General features: G+C 45.5%; 1 protein-coding gene across 3 annotated transcripts; it reads left to right on the top strand.

Annotated features, from left to right (window-relative positions):
• The first annotated feature begins 600 nt into the window (after positions 1 to 600).
• QRICH1 (glutamine rich 1) lies at positions 601 to 23,938 on the top strand. Of its 3 annotated transcripts, none has more exons than XM_069866099.1 (12): positions 621 to 731; positions 1,655 to 1,715; positions 5,224 to 5,553; positions 13,192 to 14,214; positions 17,780 to 17,951; positions 18,564 to 18,718; positions 19,505 to 19,619; positions 20,913 to 21,021; positions 21,342 to 21,493; positions 22,168 to 22,258; positions 23,013 to 23,206; positions 23,495 to 23,938. In XM_069866099.1, exons 3-11 carry the CDS (start codon positions 5,245 to 5,247, stop codon positions 23,203 to 23,205), a joined length of 2,319 nt encoding a protein of 772 aa, XP_069722200.1. In that variant the 5' UTR covers positions 621 to 731; positions 1,655 to 1,715; positions 5,224 to 5,244; the 3' UTR covers position 23,206; positions 23,495 to 23,938. The 3 variants fall into 3 exon arrangements, with proteins under 3 accessions (XP_069722203.1, XP_069722200.1, XP_069722202.1); XM_069866101.1 differs by having other exon boundaries at positions 714 to 731; positions 1,607 to 1,715; XM_069866102.1 differs by lacking the exon at positions 1,655 to 1,715 and having other exon boundaries at positions 601 to 731.

Genomic DNA, 23,938 nt, shown 5'->3' with positions numbered 1-23,938 from the left:
CCTGTCTGTGTTTGTGCTGTCCCTGCCTCCTGTCCCAGCCTTGGGCTGCTGAACTGGGGGGGGGTCTCCCTTGTCCCTCTAATCAGTCTTGGGGTGCTAGGTTGGGGGGTCTCCCTTGTCCCCCTGCTCAGCCTTGGGGTGTGAAGTTGGAGGGTCTCCCTTGTCCCCCTGCTCAACCTTGGGGTGTGAGGCTGGGGGGTCTCCTCTGTCCCCCTGCTCAGCCTTGGGGTGCTGGATTGGGGGGGTGAGGGCATCCCCCTCCCTGGGGTTTGTGCTCTGTTCAGGGCTGGTGCCGCCGTGGGGTGAGGCAGCTCCCCCACAGGGCACTGTCGGGCTGAGGCTGTCGGGTCCCAGCGTGCACCAACACCGCCTGTTGAGTAGAGCCCCGTTCCCGCGGGGGAGTCGGGGGCTCTGCCCGGCCCCACGGGCCCCGCTAAGCGGCGGCGGGGCGGTGCCGAGCACGTGGGCCCCTTAAAGCAGCCCCGCTCTCACCGCCCCACCCCGGCCCACGCCCCGCCCCCCCCTCGCGGCGCGGCCCCTTTAAGGCGCGGGGCGGGCCCACCTCCCGCGCTCTCGCGAGATTTGGGCGCCGCGCTCTCGCGAGGCCCGGCCCGCGCGCCGATTGGCTGCGGGGGGTTGAATGTAAGATGGCGCCCAGGGAGCTGTGAGGGGGAGAGAGACTCGGGGCCGAGGCGGCGGCGGCGCGAGGCGACGGCGGCAGCGGGGACGGGGTGAGGCGGGGCCGGCAAGCGCCGCAGCGCTAGCGCGGGCGGGGAATGCGCGCCGGGACGGGGACGGGACTGGGGGTGCGCGGCGGCGGGGCCTCCCGTCAGGCGCGGGGTGGGGGTGGGGGGGGAGGTGGCGGCGGTTCCGGGGGCGGCGCAGGCCCGGGGGGGGGAGAGGCGAGCAGGGGGGTTCGACCGGCGCGTACACGCGCCGGTCGACCCCCCTGCTCGCCTCCCTCCCCCCACTCCGCCTTGCCCTGCACCGGGCGCCCCCCCCACGCAGGCGGGCTCAGCGCGCGCAGGAAGGCGCGGCCTCCGCGTTCTGCGCGGCGCGGCCCTCGGCGGCCGCCGTCCCCGCGAAAACCCCAACATGGCTCCTGCAACGGGGAGTTGGGGGGGTGGGGGGCGGAGGGAGCGGCGCCTCCTGTCCGCGGGTTCGGGTCCGGGCCCGGCGGCGAACAAAGGCGGTGGGGAGCGGCCCGGCCGTGTGGAGCCGCGGGCGATGATCTCAGGGGTTAAATATGGAGCTGGGTTGGTCTGTGTCGCTGCCGCCTGTTCCGAGCCGGGAACGCCGGCGGGGAAGGAGGAGGAGGAGGGGGCACCTCTGGATACGGTCACTGCTGCTGCCTTGTTCTAAGTTCTGCCTTCCAGTAACTCCGCTGTCACGGCGTGGTGCTCAGCGCCCGGTGACAGATGCGCTCGTGAACCCCTTCCTGCTGACGCTTGTCAGGCTGAGGGATACAGAGGTTAGGAATTGGGCACCTGGCGGTTCTTCAGTCGGAGCTGCTGGCTGCCTGGATGCTCACATCCTTCTCTTCCAATTTTCTTTTTTTCTTTTTCTTAATGGAGTGCATATTAAAAATAAAACAGCTTTAATAAAGAAAGAGGAACTGGGGTTGGAAAGGGCTTCTTTGTTCTGTCTTCTCCAGAACGTTACAAGTCTAAGAGCTCAGGACAAGAGCAGCAGAAATACATGCAACATGGTGACTGGTGAGTCCAGATTGTCCACATGCTGCAAGTTGTGTGTGTGTTTGCAGTAACCTCAGTCTAAGTTTTATGAACTAACCGTATGTGCTCATGATCTTCAAAGAATTTCTTGAACTTATTTCCTGGAAAAAATGCAGTTTTGCTGAACAGGAAGGAATGGCCTCCCTTTATCGGAGAAAGCTTATTGCCTGGATGCTCTTTTTTTTTTTTATTTTAAAGTGCGGTATTAAAAACATGCCTCCCAGATCTTGTGAGGATGGGTGTTTGCTTTTTCTAATATGTGTCTATGGGATAAGTTGAATATGTAAATTAGTGGGTTTTGATAACTAACAGTAAAAGCGGCGACTGCAGCAACAAGCTGTGTATGTTGCCCTACAAAAGCCTGTTAAATGCACAATTGAACCTTAAAGAAGTGTCTGTCATAAACACAGGTGGGTTTAGTTTTAATCAAAAAAATTTCTGAGGATACAACGTTAACCTCCTGAATCTCAACCTGATATCTCTGCTGCCGTGTAGGGGTTTGTGAGGTACAACTTTGAGTACTTCAGTTAAATAGCCCCAAGCAGCCTTCAGAGGGACTGGAATGACTCTGAGAGAAACGTAGTACAGCCCACACTGTTCCCTGCAGTGTCTTTAGCTCCTTTCTGGTTGTCAGAGTTGGGGAGCTGTAGAGAAACCCAAAGAAAGATCCTGGTGCTGTTATGGAGCAGGAACCCATACCACATGGTGCAGTGGGATTCTGATCCATGGTTGATACTTCAAGTATTGCAGCAGCTCAGATGAACGTCTCACTGTTTTGGGCGTTAGTGGCTCTTGATATAGTAACGTCAAGCAAATACAAGTGAAGATTGAAAGAGAGATTCCTTCTGACAGCTTGTGTTGGAGGAAGATTTACTAGTAGGGAAGGACTGGCCTAGTAGGCTCTTGATTTTGATGCTAAAGAGAACTAATTAAGATGGAGCAGCCAAGCAGGGGTGAAGATTTGTATCTAAGAAATTAATGCTGTGTTTGTTTGGCTTCCTGGTGGTTGGAGAAGGTGGGTGGTGATTTGGTGGCGGACCTCTTCTTGCTCTTTGGGCCTACTGCTTAGGCATCTGGGTTTCTGCTGGCTTCTAGTCTCTACTGCACAGGAATGTGATGCATGTGTGAGTGGCCCTTGATAGAAGGGTTGGGAGTTCCAAAATAAAAGGAAGGGCTAATGAACAGCTGCTATTGAAAACAGTGGCCCTGCTGACCTCCCTTCCCACCTTCTCCCTTGACAAGATTAATAGGAGGTGGACGGCTATTTCCTGAGTCTTTACAACGTAATCTGGAGCAAGGAAGAAGGCAGGACCTTTGCTGAGAGGCAAGCCCATCCTATTCAGCAGCAGCTAACTGTCAAAGAGCACGTAATCTCAGAGAGCGCCTGTTGTGTTCACACCTGGGTTCACAGCAGAGGATCTCGAGCCTTTTTCCTCACAAGAGCCTTCCCTCTGAAAGCTGGGTCTGCCAGTGCACCTTAGTGTGGAAGTACAAAATGAGTATGCTCTTCTGAATGCCTTGCTGTGGTACTGAAGTCAAGGATTTGCAGGTTCTAGGTATAAAATCAGGACAAGTTAATCGCTCAAGATCTGTTTTCCAGTTTCAGAGCATGTGACAGAGCCTCGTGCAATTAGATACGAGATGCAGTCAAGTGTACCTGATGTAGGTCCTGCCCGAGTCGCTGAGGTTGTTCTCTGTTGGTTTGACCCTGGTCATACAGCCACCTGGGAAGGAGTTAATTATGTGTCCTGTGGAGGTGTAGAGTAGTCTCCCATGGCTCCTGGAGGAAACTTCACTCCCTAAGTGAATAGTCTTAGTGGCTCTGTTGTGTGGAGCTGGCTTGAAAATGTGTCAGATCAGAATCTCTGAGAGGCCGACAAATTATTTTTCTGTCCAGCTGTGGGCTCTGCGGGAGCTTCTGTATGCTGATTTTCACAGAGCTGTTGGATATACCAAGTGAAAACTGCTAGCTGATGCTTTGTACTAAACATTGATGCATATTTTAAGAATATTTTCTGTAGTAATGTCATACAGCACCAAATGTTGCTTCGTAATTGAGAATCTGTAGGTGCAGTGCAAGTTGCCTCATGTGCATTCCCCTTACCTTTGATATTCATTCTTTCTCCCGTGAGCTTGGTCCAATGCACTAGCCATGAACCTACTCCGTGTAAACAAGAACTTTTGTGTGTTTAGACTGCCGTCACGTCACAGTGAGGAGTGGTTAGAATTTGCTTTAGCTCCTACTGGTTTTGGTGGGAGCTGGACTTGTGGAGTACACTTGGATGCCACTGAGTACCGAGAACTGACTCCCATTTTCACACAGGTTGTTTCAGTCTTACATTCAACCACGTATTTCTGTCTTAGTTCTGCTTTTTGTATCATTTTACCATGATTTAACAAGGTTTTGCTTTTGTACCTATTTTCTTTAGAACTGCAGTCTTAATGTGCATATAGGGGTGTTTGTCCCTTTTGCCTCCTTTCCACAGCTTGATCTCATAGCACCGAATCACTTCTTCTAGTCCTAATCTTGTATCAGTGTCTGATAGTGTTATAGCTCAGATCTATTTATCCTTTATCAAGACTAATTAGTGCCTTAGAAACAACCAGTATATTCATTGCAGAAACAATTTGTGGGTTTAAACAAGATAAGTCAATAAGAGAAGAATGCTGTCAAAGTATACCCTGGAGTTTTCTAATGTTCTTAGGTGGAGTCATCTCTTTTGCTGGTTTTCTTCCTTGCACTCATTTCTTCCTTGATCATTTTATTTCTTTTTCTGTCTCTTTTGTCTTCATACACGGCATGTTTCATGTTAACCTCTTCCTAAAGGACATCAAGAACTGATGCTGCTGTTGGCTTTGTCATTTCTAGAGCTCTGCTTCTCTATGTGTGTAGTTTCCCATTTGAGGAATCTCTTGATTCCAGCGCTCTCCTTTTGCTTGCTATGTTCAAATCGATAAGGCTGTTGTAGTCCTAATAGCAGCGGGCTGAACGCTGCCTCTGATGCTCTTCCGCTGTGCTTCCCATTATCTGCCTAGAATAGAACTGCACGGCCTGATAGAACATACCGCTTGGTTCTCCCACCTCTATGACTGTGAAGCAGAGCCACAGATATTGATTTCTAAGCTTCTCTCACTAATACTGCATGCAGCAAACAAATGAAATGTGTGACTTGATTTCATCTGTTATGGGACTCGCCTGATCTTGAAGTGCATTGCTAGAAGATTTTACGTAGCAGTGAGCTCTTTGAGCAGTACCACAGTTACACCTGGTTATTGTTCAGACTTCCCTGAGCTGCTAAGGGCTAATCTGAGAAATGTGTAGTAGCACAAGATGCCTATTAAAACTAAAGCATCTGTCTCGGGCATCTGGCTGTGCATGTTTGCTAGTTTTCATATGGGACTCAGTATGAGAAATTAGTTACTGGAGTTAGGAATGTCCTTGCATTAAAGAAGTGCTTTAGTTAAGACTCTTACTTTCTGTTTCCTTAAGGAACCCTAAGGACCTTGCAATATGAATAATTCTCTGGAGAACACCATTTCCTTTGAAGAGTATATCCGTGTGAAGGCACGAACGATCCCACAGCACAGAATGAAGGAGTTCCTGGACTCCCTTGCTTCCAAGGGGCCAGAAGCTCTGCAGGAATTTCAGCAGACAGCCACCACCACGATGGTGTATCAGCAGGGTGGCAACTGCATTTACACGGACAGCACGGAGGTGGCTGGGTCTCTGCTTGAACTTGCTTGTCCTGTGACAACCAGTGTCCAGCAGCAAACTCCACCAGAGCAACAGATACAGGTTCAGCAACCCCAGCAAGTCCAGGTAAGTGCTTTAAATTGTCTCTCGATGTATATATGACTTGCTAACCCATGGAGTGGTGTTCAGAGCCAGCTACTGTCTAACCTGAAATCATAGGCAAGCACTTAAGGAGCAAAGCCAACTAACTTTGTATAGAACAGCACTATTTCCCTTTCATTTAGGAATTTTGTAGTAAATTTCTGTCTTGACTGCACCTCTGCTGAGCCCTACTGTAGGAGCAGCAGCATACGTAGCGATGTAGTGGTGTAACCTGTTGGAGAAATGTTTGATGATTCTGGTGTGTACACAGCTCCCTGAAGCCTTGCACTCTGTGTGAAGCTGCTATAAATACTACCCTCCTCTGCTGGTCTGTATGTATCTGGTTGTTCAGAGTGGTCGTGGCAACTTACTAGTCTTCAGGTTTTTGTAATGTAATCAATTATCTTTAAATGATTTTGTTTGAATGTTCTGAAAGCTGTAGATCTTGAACTGGGTTTTCCATCAGGGGGAAATGCAGGGGAGTCAGCTCATGGTACGGACCGGGGTAAATACCTTTCAGGAAAGGAACTCTAGAAGATGCATGCGTGTCAAGGTAGAAGGAGGCTTCTCCTCTTTCTTTTATTTTAATAGGTATTACAGTAATTTTTTTATTAAGTATTAAAAGAGGCAATCCAGTAGTAAAGGGGAAAGGAACTCCAAACATATAACTTAGGTCAACTACTTTGGTCCTCAAACACAGTTCATTATTTGAAGAGTTTATAGGCAGTGGGGCATTTACTAAGGTTTTCTTATGTCTCCAAACAGCTGCACTTTGTCTACAGCTGTAATTCTGATGCACTCCAGATAGGAATCCTTCTGTAGCATGGATGTAAAGTTGTGAGCTCTTGTCTTTTGCAACAAATGGCGGTATGGAGACACAAATGACTGGAGATAAGGTGGTGCGAACTTGCTGCAGTGCAGTAAACTTGTGCTGACAGCTCACTTGTGTGCTTTTACCCTACAGCAAAGACAGACTTGCCTCTTCACTGGGTAACTCATCTCCAATTACTCTTTCTATTCAATAAATGAATGTTTAACTGGGACTTCTGTAACCTGTTGCCCTACAGTAACTTACGTCACCAGGCTTTTGAAGAATAAAAGCCTGTAGTCTCGGAGATGTTACTTGGATCTCTGTGTGAGTCTATTAAAACTGATCAAGGGTGCTTTTGGTTCTCCCAGCCAGCACGTTTTTATGGGAGAAGCCTCATTTCTCTATAGAAGAACTAGGAGGGTTGGCTTTTTTGGGGAGCCTCAGTCTTGAAGGTGTGGAAAGCCTTCAAACCAATTGTAAAAGTTCCCCCTGCTGCTGCCTGCTTTCAGAACTACTCAAAGTTCAGGCTTGACCCTTTCAAGTCTTCTAGAAACAGAGATAGGGAGGGAGGTCATATATCATATGTTGCAGAGAAAAATAATCTCCTGACCTTCTTGAAAATAACCGTAGAGTTGTTGCCAGAGACCTGTTCCTGTTTTTAAACTGAATGGCCTGCACCCTGAACACAAAAAATATCTGATGGAAGTCAAGATTGCAGCAGCTTTCCTGAAGAATGTTGTCTGTGCTCTCCCCCTTAGTTTTGATGTGGCTCTGCTTTAAAATACTTGCTTTCACATCTGTGAGTACACATCATAATTAGTGTTTGGGTTGCTTACCCTGCCGCTTGTTTTAGGATGTTACAAACCCTCAGAATGCTTAGATGGCATATCTGGTACTAGATATGACTTCACCTTTTGTGCAGCTGGAGTCACGTGTATTGGAGCAGCTAGATCAGAATTGTCTTCAAGGCTTTTTGCAAGGATGGGATGGAGAGAAATGCCTTTACCCCTTTGCAGGAGTGTTTTTCTGCCTTTCAGGATCTGGTATTGAGATGCGATTTATGTTAAACCCATGATTTAGTGTTTAACTGTCTCAAGACTGTCTCTGTGGCAGCAGCAGCAGAGTGCGGTATCTGAACAACTTTTATTGTGGCTCTGGGGTGACAGTGTTCCACCAGAGCAGCGCACCTGACCCAGCTGGCTCGCTTTGCAAAAATACTGCTTGCATTGTATTACGAGAAATTTTGTTCATCCGCTGAAGCCTCTTAGCTTTTGATCAAACTAATGTCATCCCAGGACTTGACTTGATAATCTGTTTAGTTCTTGCTAATCCAGTTGCAAACCAGTAGAAGACCCTTTAAATGACTACGCTTATGGTCTGGCAATGTGACAGGGATACTGAAGGTGATTAATGATATGACCAGTCAGGTGACCTCATGGCTGCAAGTGCTGCCGACAACCTTACGGTCATAAAGACTGACAGGCGGTGCTCAAATTTCATCCTATATTTTACTTGCTGTGAAGAACCAGAGACTGTACCTGCTGCTTGTATTTATCCTGGCAAAATAAATTTCCTGTTTGAAGAAGTTGCCACCTTAGGGTTTTCTTGCCTTAAAGGTTCAGCAAACTGTTGGCAAATATTTATTTTGAAAGACTGAGTGGATCGCAGCTGCTGGGTTACATATGCTAGCAGTGCTACAGTACAAGTTGTTTGGAGCCCTTTCCATGCCCAGTATCACAGCAGTGTCATTAACAATCTTAAAGAGTTTGGTTATGTCAAGTTGTCATACCCTGTGCTGCATCTGCAGGTGGCTGGGAAGGTCCGTGTTTTGCTCCAGTCAAGGAAGAGTTTTATCAGCTCTGCCTTTGGTGAGATTGTTTCTAGTTCATCTTGTGCATTAAGGCCATCGAGTTGATGGTGCCAGCAAGAAGAGGTGTTAGCACTGACGTGCTTACTGAATATGGTATTTCTGCAGTGAACCTCTTATGCCTCTTCCTCTTCCACAAGAAGGTTTAACTGGAAGAATATCAGAGAACAGAAAGTACCTTTGCTTAGGACATGTGCAGCGCATGTCAGGAAGATCCTCAATTTCAGCTTTTTATTAAGACGATGGCTGGGGGCAAAAAAGAGCTTCTTGGACAGGGCTTGAGGGAAGTGTGCTGCAGGTAAGCAGGACTGTAGAACTATGTAGGGAGTGGTTAACTGAAAGACACTACACAGGCATTTAAGGTCTGTGCCTTCTAATTGCTGGGTTCCTTAAGTCTTTGCTGTTCAGTTTTTTCAGTCTTCCCCCAGCACGTTCTGTGATTTCAGGCCATTATGGGAAGCTGGGCACTAGGAATGCTATAAGGCAGAGAAAGGGGCACTTAAGTAGCTCAAGAAAATGTTGTCTCTGGCTTTGCATAGGCTACTGCTGTCTGTCACTGCTAATGAATGCAGCTTCCCCCTGCCCCAGTCTTGGTTCTGAAGTTTAGCCTAGAGGTAGGGCTTCTATTCACTTACCTTTGAAAAGCATCCCAATAAGATTTTAGTGTAGCAGCTAGTATTAATTAGCATTAGCCAGGGCTGAATGTACCACTTCCAAGAATGGTTATAGTCAAGTGATGTTTTCAAGGTAGCACCTTCTTGTATATGGAAGCAGGTGCCTCTTTGAGAGGTAAGCTGGTTTGTTTTCCCTGCATCATGTGTTTTGACTGTTTTAGGCTTAAATTCTTCCCCAGCATCCAGGCTTGACAGCAAAACCTTGATATTGTAACTGCTCAAATACACACAAGGCTTAATTTGGCCCATGGAATTCTCTCTCTGATGTTGATGAATGAGCAGAGGAAAAATGTGGAGTGAAAATCTGTCTGGCAGTTCTGAAAAGCTGGCTTGTACGCTCCCCGTAGACCTTGTTTACTTAGATAGCAAAGGACTTCCTGTAAAGTAGTTGAATAACAAGTTCCAATGTTTCCTCCTACTTCAGTGGTCAGTGTTTTCACCTACTCTGTACTTCAGATCTGTTTTGTAGGTGCGCTTTCTGATGTAACATTAGAAGGAACTCTTATTACAGTGTCAATTTTTAAAGCTGGAGCCACTCCGGCTTTGGATTGTTGTTGTGGGAAGTGTATTTTAAGCCTTCTTCCCATGCATTGGTCAAAAAATAATTATGGGCTTGGTATTCTTCTGTTTTCACTAACTGTTATGCATTCTACTTGAAAGTTTGTCGGAGTTAGTCTATCGACTATGGGGAAGTAACTTGTGGAAACCAGGCTTCAGCTGTTCTCGTGCTCATGGAGTTACTTGTTTTCTCTTTGCATGTGTTCAGTTTTAGGTGGAATATGGTTTTGAGCTTAATGTGGCAGATTTCTTTTAGGAGGATCTTACAAATTTAGTTCTGCCCTCCTGATATGATGTAGGGCTGGCTTCTAATGCTTTTGATTCTCTGGTTAGCTAGTACTCGGTCCAACTTCTAGTTGTTTTATGCTAAAAAAGCATTTTTCTCTGTGATGGTAGCCTGCTGGGAAGTGATTCTTTTCATGCTGTTAGATCCAAACTTCTGGCAATGAGCAGTTTTTCAATACTGGTAACTTGGCATGTTCCTGTCTTGCACCAGTATAATCCAGGAATTCCCAGCATAACATGTTCTCACTTTAATCTCCAGCATAAGGTGAAGATTTAAAGTCCTTTCTGTTGGTCTTGGCCTGTAAACCTAAAGCATTCCTCTCTGTACAGAGTCTTAAAAAGTCAGACGGTGATGATGTTTAGTGTAATTCTCCTTTTTTTTCTCAGGTAGGAAGTTAGACAGTCAGGTCATTTTAAGAAGCTCTGGTGTCAGATTGGGTTGAAGTCTGTGAATCTGAAACCGATGTTTGTAGCACTCCTGGGTACAACCTGCTTGAAAACAGGGAGGAGTCTGCTGTCAAATATGGTTGTTAAAAATGGATGTGTAATTCATAAGGGATATGCAATGCATGGTAGGTAGAGCTCCAGTATTCTTTTACATAGGAGCAGTCCTCTGCCAGAAGCATCATGTCTGCAGTTTGCAGCATGGAGAACTTCCAGTGCTTCTGGAGTCTTGACTTCTTCGTGTTGTTTGGGTCTGAAATAATTCTTTGGGTGTTAACAGTAAGATTTTGAGAACTCTAAAACAGAGGCAAGACAACCTAGTTGTAGAGTTTAGGGTTTAGTCCTAGGGAAGTATTGTCAGGCCTCGGGTTATGATTGCTCATCTGCTGAAAGTGATGGTCATTGCCCATGACTTTCCGAGACAGTAGGCTTGGGCTAAAAAGTAATTAACGGTTCAAAGTTGTGCCAGAGGAGGTTTAGACTGGACAATTAGGAGGCATTTCTTTACCAAGAAGGTGGTGAAGCACTGCAACAGCCTTCCTAAAGGTGGTCAATGCCCCAAGCCTGTTAGTGTTTAAGTGGTGTTTGGGTAATGTCCTTAACAACATTTAAATTTCAGTCAGCCCTGGAGTGGTCAGGCAGTCAGATTATCACTGTAGGTCCCCTCCAGACAAGCTATAAAAGCAAAAGGAAGAAAATGCTGTCTTGTCAGGTCTGTTGTTAGTTCATGCTTCTTTTGCTGAAAATCCCTCTTGCTTAAACTTATTCCATTACCTTTCTAACTGCGGTTATATGATAAAATTGTTACAGCATTGGAGCGGATTTTTAATTCCTACTGCTAGCAAAAAAAAAAGGCTTTGCTTTGTATGCCCCACAGCAGTAACGGGAAATATATCAATTTACAATAATGGATTTTAGCTTGTTCAGCTTGGGCCTTTGCCTTGCAGGTAATGTTTTGAACAAGGACTTAAATTAATACCAAGTACTATATCTTGGAGTATACTTGCCTTAGAGGTGTAATTGAAACTGATTCTTTAAGCTGAGCTCTTAACTGGGATCTGTGCTTGACCTGTTTGCCCAAGGCAGTAGTCATGCTATAAGGCAATATAAGAGTATCAGATAGAACTGAAGCAGCATCCTATAGGTGACTTCATCTTTTTCAGTTAACTGCCTGATCAAGTCGCTCATTGATGCAGCTTTTAAACTGTCGTGCTGACACAAGGTCATGTGTTTCTTGTTACCATGCAGGAAATTATTATAGAAAGTCCACGTCATGTGGATTGCAGTATAGTGCACACAGCTCCCAGCAGGAACCTGTGAAACTCCATTCTTCCTGGAAATGGAATTAGTTCTTAACAAGAAATAACTAGTCTGCAAGCATGTGTTTTGCTACCTCCCCTTTTTTCCTTAGCAACTCTTAGTTGGCTGTGAATGAATCCTTAGCATTCTTTAAGTCTAAGAGATGATGTTGAGAAGTGAGATTTTGTGTATCTGCACAATGTAGACCTGTGCTACCAGTTCATTTTGGTATTTTCAGGCTGGCTAGTGAAGTGTCTCTGCGCAAATGCTACATTAGTCTGTCGGACTCGAGAAGGTGAGGTAGAAAGGGATGGGAGAACATGAGTAAGGAGGCATTTTTGCAACTAAATAAATGTGTGTTGGCTTCCAACTTCATATGGCCATCATATATACTTCTAGTAAAGCTCTGCATCTTCTAGCTGGATTTGAAAGAAGCTGAGTAATTAGTTCTCTCCCTTAAGATATAGCGTTAAGGAAGCCTGGAGAAAGCAGATGATCATGGGAACCTGGGATGTCCCTTCTAGGAGGAGGGAAATGCTGTGTCACTGCGAGGGACAAAGTGGTAAAGTGTCTGGAGGAGGAGAGCAAACCTTGCTTAATGCCCTGGGAGTGGAGACCCCAGCTGGGTTGGGTTCACGGCCTGGAATGTGAAATTGTTGAGACCTGAACTTTGTTTTGGAGGCTACATCTGACTGCTAGCTTTAAGTCTACTCCTGGCCTACTCCTAGATGGCATGACAGACCTTGGACAAATGGGCATTGAAGGTGCAAGTTGTTTTTTATTTTTTCCCCTAAAATAAAAGGAACTGTGCTTGAATCCAAGCCTTAACATATTTTGCCTGTGTTATTCAGCATTGTGTAAGTGCATGAGCTAGGAAATACAACTGAGTAATTTGGACAATCATGGAATTAAGTGGAATAAGTAAATAATGAAAAAAGAATTTGTTTTAATTATCACTGCTAAAGAAATACTTGTGAGGCTTAAAAAAACAAATGCGGCAATGCTGCCCCCTAACACATGACAAAGGTTCAGGTTGAACTTGCCACTTTGTGTTGACTCCTGCTTGTGTAGTGTTACTTTTAGCATTTGGTTTCAAAATAATATTTGTTCTTTATGTGGAAAGAGCCAAGTGCTGGTTTCGACTTACCCATGTTTCTTACTGCCTGTCACTGGCAAGTGATCCTGCAGCCATTTGGGGGACTGGCAGAAAAACAATCTTGAGAGCGCAGTAAGAATGAGGGAAGCTCCTGTGTTTTGTAGCCATATAAACTATCAGAATTGTCATATGCATGACCTTAAAGTTTTGCTATTGCAAGGCCTGTGCTGAAATGACGTTTTAGCAATGCAAATAGTTCTGAAGATTCTCTTGGCTTCCAAGGATGCAATCTGTTGGCTTGAGCCCACAGAGTCTTGAGGAGGGAGATGCAGCTCATGTGCTGTTCTGTCTGTTTGGAGAAGTGTGGTCATGTGCAATGCCGTGCATCGTCTGCTTCTATCGCTGTTGTCAAACGCGCACTCCTAGAATAACTTGCTTTCATATTCCTGAGACCTTTCCTACTGGATTCATACATGGAATTGTAAAACTGAGCATAAAAGACCTGGAGCATAGACCTTCAGTGACAGAGCATTTCCGTTGTATCACTGGCATTTGCTGATCTCTAATTGTTAAATTGATGTCATTGCAGGTTCAGGTCCAGGTCCAGCAGTCACCGCAGCAGGTCTGCGCCCAGCAGCTCTCTCCGCAGCTCACTGTCCATCAGGCTTCAGAGCAACCAATACAGGTCCAAGTGCAGATCCAGGGCCAGGCGCAGCAGCAAGCATCCCAGCCAATACAGAGTCAGTCTCTTCAGAGCCCCAGCCCATCTCAGCTGCAGGCAGCGCAAATCCAAGTGCAGCATGTGCAGACTGCCCAACAGATCCAGGCTGCTGAAATACAGGAGGAACACATACAACACCAGCAGATCCAGGCCCAGCTTGTGGCAGGACAGGCCATTACTGGTGGCCAACAGATCCAGATCCAAACAGTTGGGGCGCTGTCACCTCCCCCTTCTCAACAAGGCTCTCCACGAGAGGGGGAGCGGCGGATCAGCACTGCTAGTGTCCTTCAGCCGGTGAAGAAACGTAAAGTGGATATGCCTATCACTGTATCGTATGCTATTTCAGGGCAGCCAGTTGCCACAGTGCTGGCCATTCCTCAGGGCCAGCAGCAAAGTTACGTCTCTTTGAGGCCAGACTTGTTAACAGTGGACAGTGCCCACCTGTACAGTGCCACTGGGACCATTACTAGCCCCACTGGAGAGACTTGGACCATCCCCGTTTACTCTGCTCAGCCGCGTGGTGACCTTCAGCAGCAAAACATAACCCACATCGCCATCCCTCAGGAGGCCTATAATGCCGTCCACGTCAGTGGCTCGCCAACGACACTGGCTACCGTGAAGCTGGAAGATGACAAGGATAAGATGGTGGGAAGTACTTCAGTAGTGAAGAACTCTCACGAGGAAGTGGTGCAGACTCTTGCTAATTCGCTCTTTCCAGCGCAGTTTATGAATGGCAACATCCACATTCCAGTGGCAGTGCAGGCTGTGGCAGGGACGTACCAGAATACAGCACAGACAGTGCACATATGGGACCCGCAGCAGCAACAGCAGCAGCCCACACCCCAAGAGCAGGGGCAGCAGCAGCAGCAGCAACTGCAAGTCACTTGCTCAGTAAGTTAAAACTGATTCTCAGCCTCAGTCTGTGATTAACAACTTCCACACGTTGCGGAGAGGGAGGATGTCAGCTGGTATCTAGGAAGCAGGGACGCGGCTGTCCCAGTAGCCTGGGTGTGGCATAGCACATTTGACTCCCAATAGGTGTAGGACTGCCACGTGTTAATGTTGGTACATAATTATAGGATTAAAAACTTCCTAGAAGGAATTAGTGTTGATCATATTATTGTAGATTAATAAATACTTATAGTGTAAATTAATAGGTACATGCTCGTTGCTGGCTTCTTCATAGCAAGTATTCTGAGGTGTGCAGTCTTCTCCTGAGCTGTTGTAGGCATTGCAGTGGACAGGCAGGGGTGACTGTGAAGAAGTAAGGTGTACAAATACACTAGTCACCTAGTTATCTGTTACTTTGCGTTACACAGCATGTGGAGTCCACAGCAGATCCACTGCCCAAGTAAAGTGGGCAGTAAAATTTAACTAATAGTGAGTAGACTTCAGGTGTACCTGTCTGTAACGCCACGTCGTGCTTCCAATAAATACCTGGTGCACAACAGCACAGTAATAAGCAGCGATAAACATCTCTTCATAGTGCTTGGCAAACATGGCAGCCACACTTGTTGCTGGTTTTTTAGAGGCTTTGTTGCTGACTTTAAGCCACAGGTTATTTTGAATTGGCTTTTGAAACTGGAATGACTTGAGCTGTTATTGGACTCTTATGCGTGCAAATGGATGTAACTTTTATTACCAGAAAGTAGAAAGTGATTGATCTGTCAGAGCCTGTTTTTGCTGAAAGGAATGAGGACAAAAATATCCAAGTCTGTGAGCGTAAATGTTGTTATAAATTCTTTCCAGTTTATAAATAACACTGTTGGCTTTATAAAGGCCTGTATGCCCTCTGCCTCATCAGTAAGCACTGAGGTCAGGACGATTACTTTCTGTAGTCACGTCTGGTTGTTTGAGTCAATTGTGGGCTTCAGCCCACCAAGGTCTTCACTGAAAAGGGTTCCCTGCGTCTCTAAATAACTTTCAGGTGCTGGATGCCCTCTTCTATAAGACTGTATGTTATGGTTCTTACAATGCATGGAAGTTTGGTTGGTTGGGTTTTTTGTTTTGTCATGTTTGAAGGGCTTTCTGTAGCTCATTTCCTTTTCAGAGAGCATTTTCTCGCTCTCGGCTACTTGAACAAACTAAGTTGATAGAACTTCTTGCTTTTCTGCTGAACAGGATTTTTAGATTTATTTTAGGGTCTTAAAGAGCATGAGCCACATTCTTGTGATTGTTTCCAAGGTATTAGCTCCATAGTTTCTTTAATGGTTACTTGTAAATCTCCTAACGCTGTGTGTTCCTGTGCGCAGCAGTCTGCAGTTCTTAAGTATCAGATGGTTTTCTGGTCACAATTCTCTTGAGTACTGGGTTTTTCATAAGCCCCTAAATACAGAGGCAAGTCCAGGAGGGGATGCATTGTTCCTCTAAAACAGCAATAAAGCTGCTGTACCTGAATGTTACACTTCTGGGAGTTGTCCCCCTCACAGCTGTGAGAATGAGAAGGAATTTGCCTGCTTGCCCCACAGTGTCCTCTGGTCTTGTGCTGCTCTGGGATCCAGACAAGTTGCAGCTGTTTTGCTCTGTTTGTGAAAAATGTAGGTCAATTAAGAAGCAACTGCCAGTTGGTGAATTAATTCCAGCCTGTGTGCCTGCCTTTGCACTGGCAAGATGTCTGGAAGGTCAGGGCAGAAGGTTGACCCTGAGCTTGGGCTGACAGAGGTGGTTGATTCTGGCAAGCCTTCTGCTTTCACTCTGGAGGAGAGCAGAGGCTCCGTCTCGGCTCCTGCAGAGACAAGGTGTTAGTTCACCCTTGGACTCCTGTCTTCTCAGACAGAGGCTTGCTTGGCAGCTTAAACTTTTGTTACCATCTGCTTTGATAAAAGTTGGACCCTTTCAGTTGGGGTCTCTCTCTGCAGCTGTGGCAGACGCTGCTAGTGATGCAGGGATTGATAAGTAAAGAGCTGTTAAGAGCTGTTGCAAAAAAAGGGAAACCAGCAGGCAGGCAGAAAGCTCCTCTCTGAGGCTCTTGCAGGCTTTGCCTCTTCAGCTGTTGTTTTGGTTTGGGGTTTTTTTTGTTGTTTTTTTTTGTTATACTGAGTAAGGTGCGGGTATTACTGAAGTCTCTGTGCCATTTTTATTATAGTCTCTAGTACTGTCAGAGCAACTTTCACTGATTGGCATTTGTCAGTGTCAAGGGAAAAGTTACTGCATGATAGCAATGCCTTGCTTTTCGGGTGACTCTTACGAAGGAGAAAGCAAGTCTGTTTTGATGCAAGAACTGCTACCCCTGTGACAATCGGGATGCCAGTGAGAATTTGACTAAGGGCTGTAAAGCTTCAAGTTATTCTCCTTAATTGAGGTAGCCATGAGACTTTCTGTGGTGTGGGATTGAGAACCTGTAGAGAAGAATGCAGAGTGAGCGCAGCTGGGGAGCTCACTGCTCTTTCTGGATAGGAGCCATCAGTTGTGTGTAAATTAAGTTTCATGTTGAGGTAGTAATTCTTGGTGACTTAAGGTTCTGCCACAAAGTAAACTTTCAAAGGCTCTGGAGACCCTTTGGGTCAGTAGTAGGTCATACAGTAGCTCTTCACAGAACAGTAGCTAGTTCTCATGAGCAGTAGTTGGCAGCTTGAGAGCATTGCATTGCAACTAAATTAACGTTTTGATGCTGGTCTATTATTACTTTATACCTCTTACAAATGAATTAGTCTTAGCAGTTCTTGATGGTAAGAGCAGAGAATATCTATTCAGTTTGCCTGTTACATACTGAATAATTAAGAGATCCTGACCTCAGTGGGCAAGGATGGGGAGGTATGCTAGCAGTGTCCAAGAGTGATTGTACCCAGAACCTTGCTCAGGGCAGTCTAGATTTGGAGCAACAATGATTAGTAGAGTAGATAGCAACTTACTGTTCTTCCCTGCCAGGGGCTGGCAGTCTCCCTAGCTGCTGTGTCTCAAGGCTCTGTCTGTGAGGGGCCTTGGTCTGCTCTTGCAGTGAGATGATAGACCTCAGAGGTGGTTTGGAGTGACAAATTAACTGAAAACAAGGAAAATTCATTGGAGCAAATGGGACTTCAGGATCACTATGCTAGTAGTGATCTATTTCAGTGTTCAAGGGGAGACCAGGAGCCTGCTGAGAGGGCTTTTGTCCTATGAAGATCCTTGCCTTTGAATGGCTAGCTTCTTAAAGTAAGCAGTAAGAATGTCTCCTGGCTGTTAGGTCTCCTGTGAAGTTCTGCAGGGCTTCTAAGTGCATCAAGCTGCAAGTTGTGTGGATCTACTAAAGGGACTATAGATATGTCCATTTGAACTGAAGTGTTCTCGGGGAAACTGGTTTTATATATATATACTTCTTTGTGAGCAGCAGTTCTGGTTAGGCAGCAAAAGTTGTGTTCCTCGGGTTAATTCCTGTGAGAGGAGAGTTTTGCAAAAGTCTAGTGCCTTGGGACTAGCGGTATCGTTGAACTGTTGCATATCAAGGTGTGTATGTAAATTGAAGTATTCTCTTTCATAGGCTCAAACTGTTCAGGTTGCTGAAGTTGAGCCGCAGCCACAGACTTCACCTGAACTTCTACTTCCAAACTCCCTGAAGCCAGAAGAAGGGCTTGAAGTGTGGAAAAGCTGGGCACAGACCAAGAATGCAGAGCTGGAAAAAGAAGCCCAAAATAGGCTAGCACCTATTGGAAGTAAGTTTCATGACAACGTGGGCTTTCTTTCTTTTCAGGCAGGATTAGGAGTGACTAAACTGTTAGTTGTTTACCGCTCTGGAAAGCACCTTTCTGTAATCAGTGATTCCTTTTAAATTTAAGCTTTGATTTACTCTGCAGCACGAATTATTGCCTACTCCCACTGCCACAGGACATGTTTCAAGGGCTCTGTGCTGAGCCAGCTTGAGCACCTAGGGTGGCAGCAGTAGAAAAGGATGCTGTATGACTGGTGCATGGGTGAACAAACAGCTGTAAATGCCAGCCAAGCTGGTAGAGCAGTTATGGAGTTGCTGTTTTCCTTTTGCTGCAGGGCAGCATTTCTTTGTGAACATGGTAAAAAAAGGCAGTAGTCATGCAGTAGGCAGGGCAGAGAGTACTCCTGTCGGATTCTTGCCTGTTTATCTTTTAGTAGATCTGACAACCTAAGGTCTTGATTTTTTCCAGCTCTCTTTATTAGACTGGGAGAATGAGGTAGTACTAGGCCTACCAGATAGAATGGCAAAGCCAGAGATGTGGAAAATCATTCCTGAAAGATAGGGAAATAATATGACTTTATGGCTTAAATAAAATGGCTTTGTTTTGTTTTTCCAGGGCGTCAGCTGCTGAGGTTCCAGGAAGATCTCATCTCTTCAGCTGTGGCTGAGCTGAATTATGGTCTATGCTTAATGACACGAGAAGCTCGAAATGGTGATGGTGAACCCTATGATCCAGACGTGCTCTACTATATCTTCCTGTGTATTCAGAAGGTAGGGGGAGGGCAGCTGGCTGTGCAGCAGAGCTGTGTGTGTTGTCAGCATGTATAGGGAGGATTCTCTGGCACAAAAATGGAGACCGTGGCTTCTATTAAGCTTCCCAACAATTTCATAAGAAAAAAGTCTTTGGGTTTTGTTTTTTTTTAAAAGGTCAGATTAAACATAACTAGCACGTAGCAGTGCTTTTATCTACTGACTTAAGTTTGTGAAGATTCATTATAACTGAGAATGGAGAGTAATAAATGCTTTTAAGTTTTTTGTTGGGTGGGGAGGGTGTTGGATAATGTTTGAGGAATTTGTCAACGTCAAAACTTTATCTAGCTGAAACTTCAACAGGCAAGAACTTGGCTTTGTGTGGTGTGGGTAGTCTGAGCTGCTAATATTAGTGTCCTTTCTGGAAGAGCTACAGGAACAGCTAAATTGTGATAGGGTAATTGAACATTTTTCTTCTTAACCTGAACAAGTCTAGTGTCCAAAGGACAGTCATGTGAAAGAACTTGGAGTGAACGCACCTGACATAGAAAGTGAAATCCAATCAGCTTCACTTTCTGAGATGGTTTTTCCTTTCTGACTTAGCACTCCCGTGGTAGTAGCTGAGATTACCTACCTTGTACTGGCTTTGATGCAAGATTCCTCACTCTTCTAAGCAGAATGTATTAGTCTTCAGTGCCATGCTGTAAAATTCTTGACTAATTTGGTACATGGGCTCTTAGGATAAGCTCTGATCTGAGGATTACACTCTGTACCATTGTACTGGACTGTCTTGTGAATCTCTTACAGTATCTCTTTGAAAATGGCCGAGTAGATGACATCTTCTCAGATCTCTATTACATTCGGTTCACTGAATGGCTGCATGAAGTTCTCAAGGACGTACAGCCCCGCATTTCCCCTCTTGGTAAGGAATATTGTATAAGAACTTTAAAACTTTCCAGAGTTTGGAATGTTTATACTGAATTACAGCATGAGTGGAGTCTGAATAAAAACCCTTTTAAAGTACTTGATGTCCCTTAGCACAGCTCATACTGGTCAGGGAGAAAAGTGTTGTCTGCAGTGAATGCTGGGGTTATTGCTCTAGCCCTGATTTGTCTGTTGTTGTCACCCATCACAAGGCAGATTGTGTTTGGACTTTGTGTTGTCATGAGACTGGCTTACTTAGAAGCCAACTGATCCTTCACCTGAATCAAGATTCTTCATCTGATGTACTAATACATCCTGCCTCTAGTATGAATTGTTTGGGAGGTAATACAACACTGTCATGTTGCCGTGTGGCCAGATCGATACAGTCTGCAGGACCGGCTAAGTGTCAAAAGTAAAATCCAGTATGTGATTCGCAGCATTTGAGGCCCAATCAATGCAGCTCATCTCAACCCTGTGTTTAGAAGATGGTGGCTGGGGGGAGCAGTTCCAGAAGAGAGAGATTCTGGAGGAGTTGCTTATGAAAACTAGAGTAAGAATTGCATTTTCAAAGCACAGAAACCTGGTTTCTCATCACTTCATTCCCTTTGATCTGATTAGACATCAGTGAAGAAGCTACTGCTTGTGTTCAGAAAAGCAGCTGATGTTACGGGCTAGATGGCTAAGTAGCACCATGAGTTTTGGAATCCTTTTGTTTTCACCCTGGCTGTTTGATCTGTGCTTTGTCATTCCACAAGCCCCAGAGTTCATACTGCTGTCTGTTTCTCTGTTTATCTGTGTATTTGGAGGATAGTATTTCTCTTCTACACAAAGGAAAAAAAAAATATCTGAGAATGAAAGGATTATTCATGTCCAAATACATCACTTGGCACTGTGTGCTGACTAAAGCTGTGCGCAGGGCCAAGAGCCGATTTGTTACACTGGCCTGCCTGCTCTCACATATTATTGGATTAGGAGCATCTGCATTGGAGTAGAGCCATTAATTAAAAGCTGTTAAAGTGCATATTTATTTCTCTGTGGGCTGGGATGTATAGGCATATCACAGAAGTGTACTCTCCACAACCAGAGGATGACGTATGTATATAAGCATTTCTGAACTGTACCTGCTATTTAAAAAGTTCTTTGCGCAGCAGGGAGTCTTGACATCAGTAAGGATCTCCTCCTCCGCCTTCCCTTAGGACTTATGTTCTTCGGTACTTCTAGACTATAAAATACTGCCTGTGTTCCTGCTGTGACTGTCTCCTGGAATGATGCTGACTTCTCATTATTGCAGGTTATGTCCTCTCCAGTCATGTAACAGAAGAGATGCTGTGGGAGTGTAAGCAGCTAGGAGCTCACTCCCCTTCCACCTTGCTCACCACACTGATGTTTTTTAATACAAAGTAAGTACCTAGGTCTTGGGGAATGAAAGAAATTCAAATGCCTTGACAAGATTTCTAGGAAAATGCTGTGCTGGGTTAGGGTGAAATGATTAATTTCAAATGGTTGCCTGCAGAGCCCTTTTTGCAGCCCCATCGGGCAAAGAAGATGCAGTAGCAGAGGGAAAACTCAACTTGGGGTGGCTTTGCTGCTGGAACAGTCTTTAACTCAGTGTCGGTTTGAACTTCACCTGGCTCACAATGAGCAAAGCTAACTACCTCGCTGTCACAACTGTACCCTTTACTTGCCTCTGAATGCCTTGTGTTCTCTTCTTTCTGCTCAGATACTTCCTGTTGAAAACAGTAGACCAGCACATGAAGCTGGCCTTCTCCAAGGTGTTGAGACAGACCAAGAAGAACCCTTCTAATCCCAAGGATAAAAGCACGAGTATCCGCTACATGAAGGCTCCTGGCATACACCAGACAGGACAGAAAGGTAGTGTCTGGAAGTTTGGTTTGGGAATATTTACTTTCTGGGCTTGAAGGAAGTGGATGAACCTGGAGATGTCTGCAGGTAGGGCCACGACAACCCAAGGCTCTGCCAATTGCCTTCTGCCTAGCAGTTTTTAAGCTTTCTAGAGCACGTAGTCCCAGCTAATAATAAGCCTGGGGACATACCTTGTCTGAGCGAATGGGACTGTCGCGCGCTAAGGATAGTGTCTTTTGTTATTTTGGGGTTTTATGGGCAAAGAGGCTTTTGGGGTTAAGTGCTTGTGAACAGAGGAAGAAAATTCTTTGGGAGGGCTTCTCTTATCTTGATTTGTGAATCCATGTAGAATTCATATAAAAGTACAATCTGTCCTCTTTAGAACACAGGCTCGGGGTTTAGGAGAGGCACTGCAGACTCAGTAGAGAGACTTCTCTCATTTTTGGGCACAGGTAGAGTAGAGATGGAAAGGAGGATATGGATGGGTTGCGGTATAGCCTTGGAATACAGCAAGCTCTCTATACGATCCTTTGAGCATTCAGAACCAGGTGCCTCTGCCCTGGAGCAGTCATATGTCTCTTGGCAGCTCTTGCATGGTGACAAGGAGTGCTGAGGCTGTACAGCACTGCTCAGTTTATGGTACTTACAAGTTGTCTGACAGATTTCGGGGGGCTGGTTTGTAGTTACAGATGACATGTATGCAGAGCAGACTGAGAATCCAGAGAACCCCCTGAGGTGTCCGATAAAGCTGTATGACTTCTACCTCTTCAAATGGTGAGAGCTCTTGTTCATGTGTGTGGTTTCTTGTCTTCTGCGACTGTTAAGCTGCATCTTGTAGCTGGCCTGGTTTCAGGGCTGTGATAAATTTACTTAAATGGGATGGGGTGTTGATGTGAGAGGGTGGGATTTATTCTGATCACACATAAGTTGAAGTTCTGTTGTACTTAGAGACAAATCCTGATGTGTGAACTGGCTGCTCTTAAACTCATACTCACTCTAGAGTTTGCTGTGTTAGCATGAGCTCGCTGTTTTGCCTGTGACATGCAAGCAAGTCATCTGGAAGCATCTACTACTTGAGATGAGATTAGGGTCCTATTCATATTGGTTGCTGAATGAAAATAAGGACTTTCTCTGGAGAATAAAGGGAGCTTCAAAGGGCTCTACTCTTAAATTAGATGATTCTGATAATTGATGTAAATGTTCCTCTGCATGGATGGGGTGTACAACTAGCCTGGATGTGAAAATACCCCATCCTTGCTTCACTCTGAAAGACCTCTAAAGCTGTCTGTGTCATACTTAGCAGTGTGAAATAAAAGTGACTTTTATAGTCATCACCATGGCAATTTAACCATGATACGGCCTCAAAACTTTGAGACTATTGTTGCCTCTAGATGTACCTCCGTACCCCCATGTCTTATCAGCCAGATGCTCGCTGTCAGGATTTGTGAAGCCTGGGGTGAGGACAGTGGCGGTCTCTCCCTTCCAGGACATTCTGTTAGTCTGGTTATCTCTGATCTTCCTCACACAGCCCCCAGAGTGTGAAAGGCCGGAATGACACGTTTTACTTGACACCGGAGCCAGTGGTGGCCCCCAACAGCCCTATCTGGTATTCCATCCAGCCGATCAGCAGAGAGCAGATGGAGCAGATGCTCACCCGGATCCTGGTGATACGAGAGATTCAGGAAGCTCTTGCCGTGGCTAATGCCAGCACCATGCACTAAGGCATCCTTCTTGGCTCGGAAGGGGTGGGGCAGGGTGATGGGGGACAAGCAAAGATAAATTGTACAGACTTTTACACTAAAGGAGATGCCTAAGTTTTTGGTTTTTTATTGGTGTAGTTATGAAGCCCTTTTAGGCTTCTTCTCTTTAAAAGAATCTAAAGGAAAACCTACCCATTGTGTATCCTACCCAACACACCAAACTGTTGGAACCATTGGAGGCTGCATATCCCCTGCGAGCTGGGAGCTGTGGAAAGCTGCTGGTTGACTCTGGTTTTTTTTTATGATGTAGAAAACATGAACTACAGGATTGGCCTGGATGGCTGGGGCCTCTATCTCCTTGGAGCACATGCAGCCTAGAGGGCACAGAATGATGGATGGACCTGCTCAGCTGGTGGAGGAGAGGCAGGCATCTTTTCTTGTGCTTGGACGTTAATTTGCTGTTATCTTGGAAGGAAGAGGAGAGAGTGAACTGCAATTGTGATTTATACAAAAAAAACCCAAACCAACGATTTCTATTCAGACCTTTAAGTGACATTTTTAGATGTTAAAAGTACAAACTTTACCACACTCTTCTTTTTTTGGCCTAACATTGAGGCCTTAAACCTTGAGGCTCCTGTGCCTGATGGAATTCTTGTAACATACACTTGTGTATCATATAAAGATACCACCCTGTTTCTCTTATGTATTCTTACTCTAGTTGTTTATTAAGAATGACGAGCACGTCTTTTCAACA

Source organism: Phaenicophaeus curvirostris, chromosome 11 (assembly GCF_032191515.1).
Source record: "Phaenicophaeus curvirostris isolate KB17595 chromosome 11, BPBGC_Pcur_1.0, whole genome shotgun sequence".
NCBI classification, from domain to species: Eukaryota; Metazoa; Chordata; class Aves; order Cuculiformes; family Cuculidae; genus Phaenicophaeus; species Phaenicophaeus curvirostris.
Note: the sequence above shows the minus strand (reverse complement) of the source record. Positions and strands in the feature narration are given on the sequence as shown.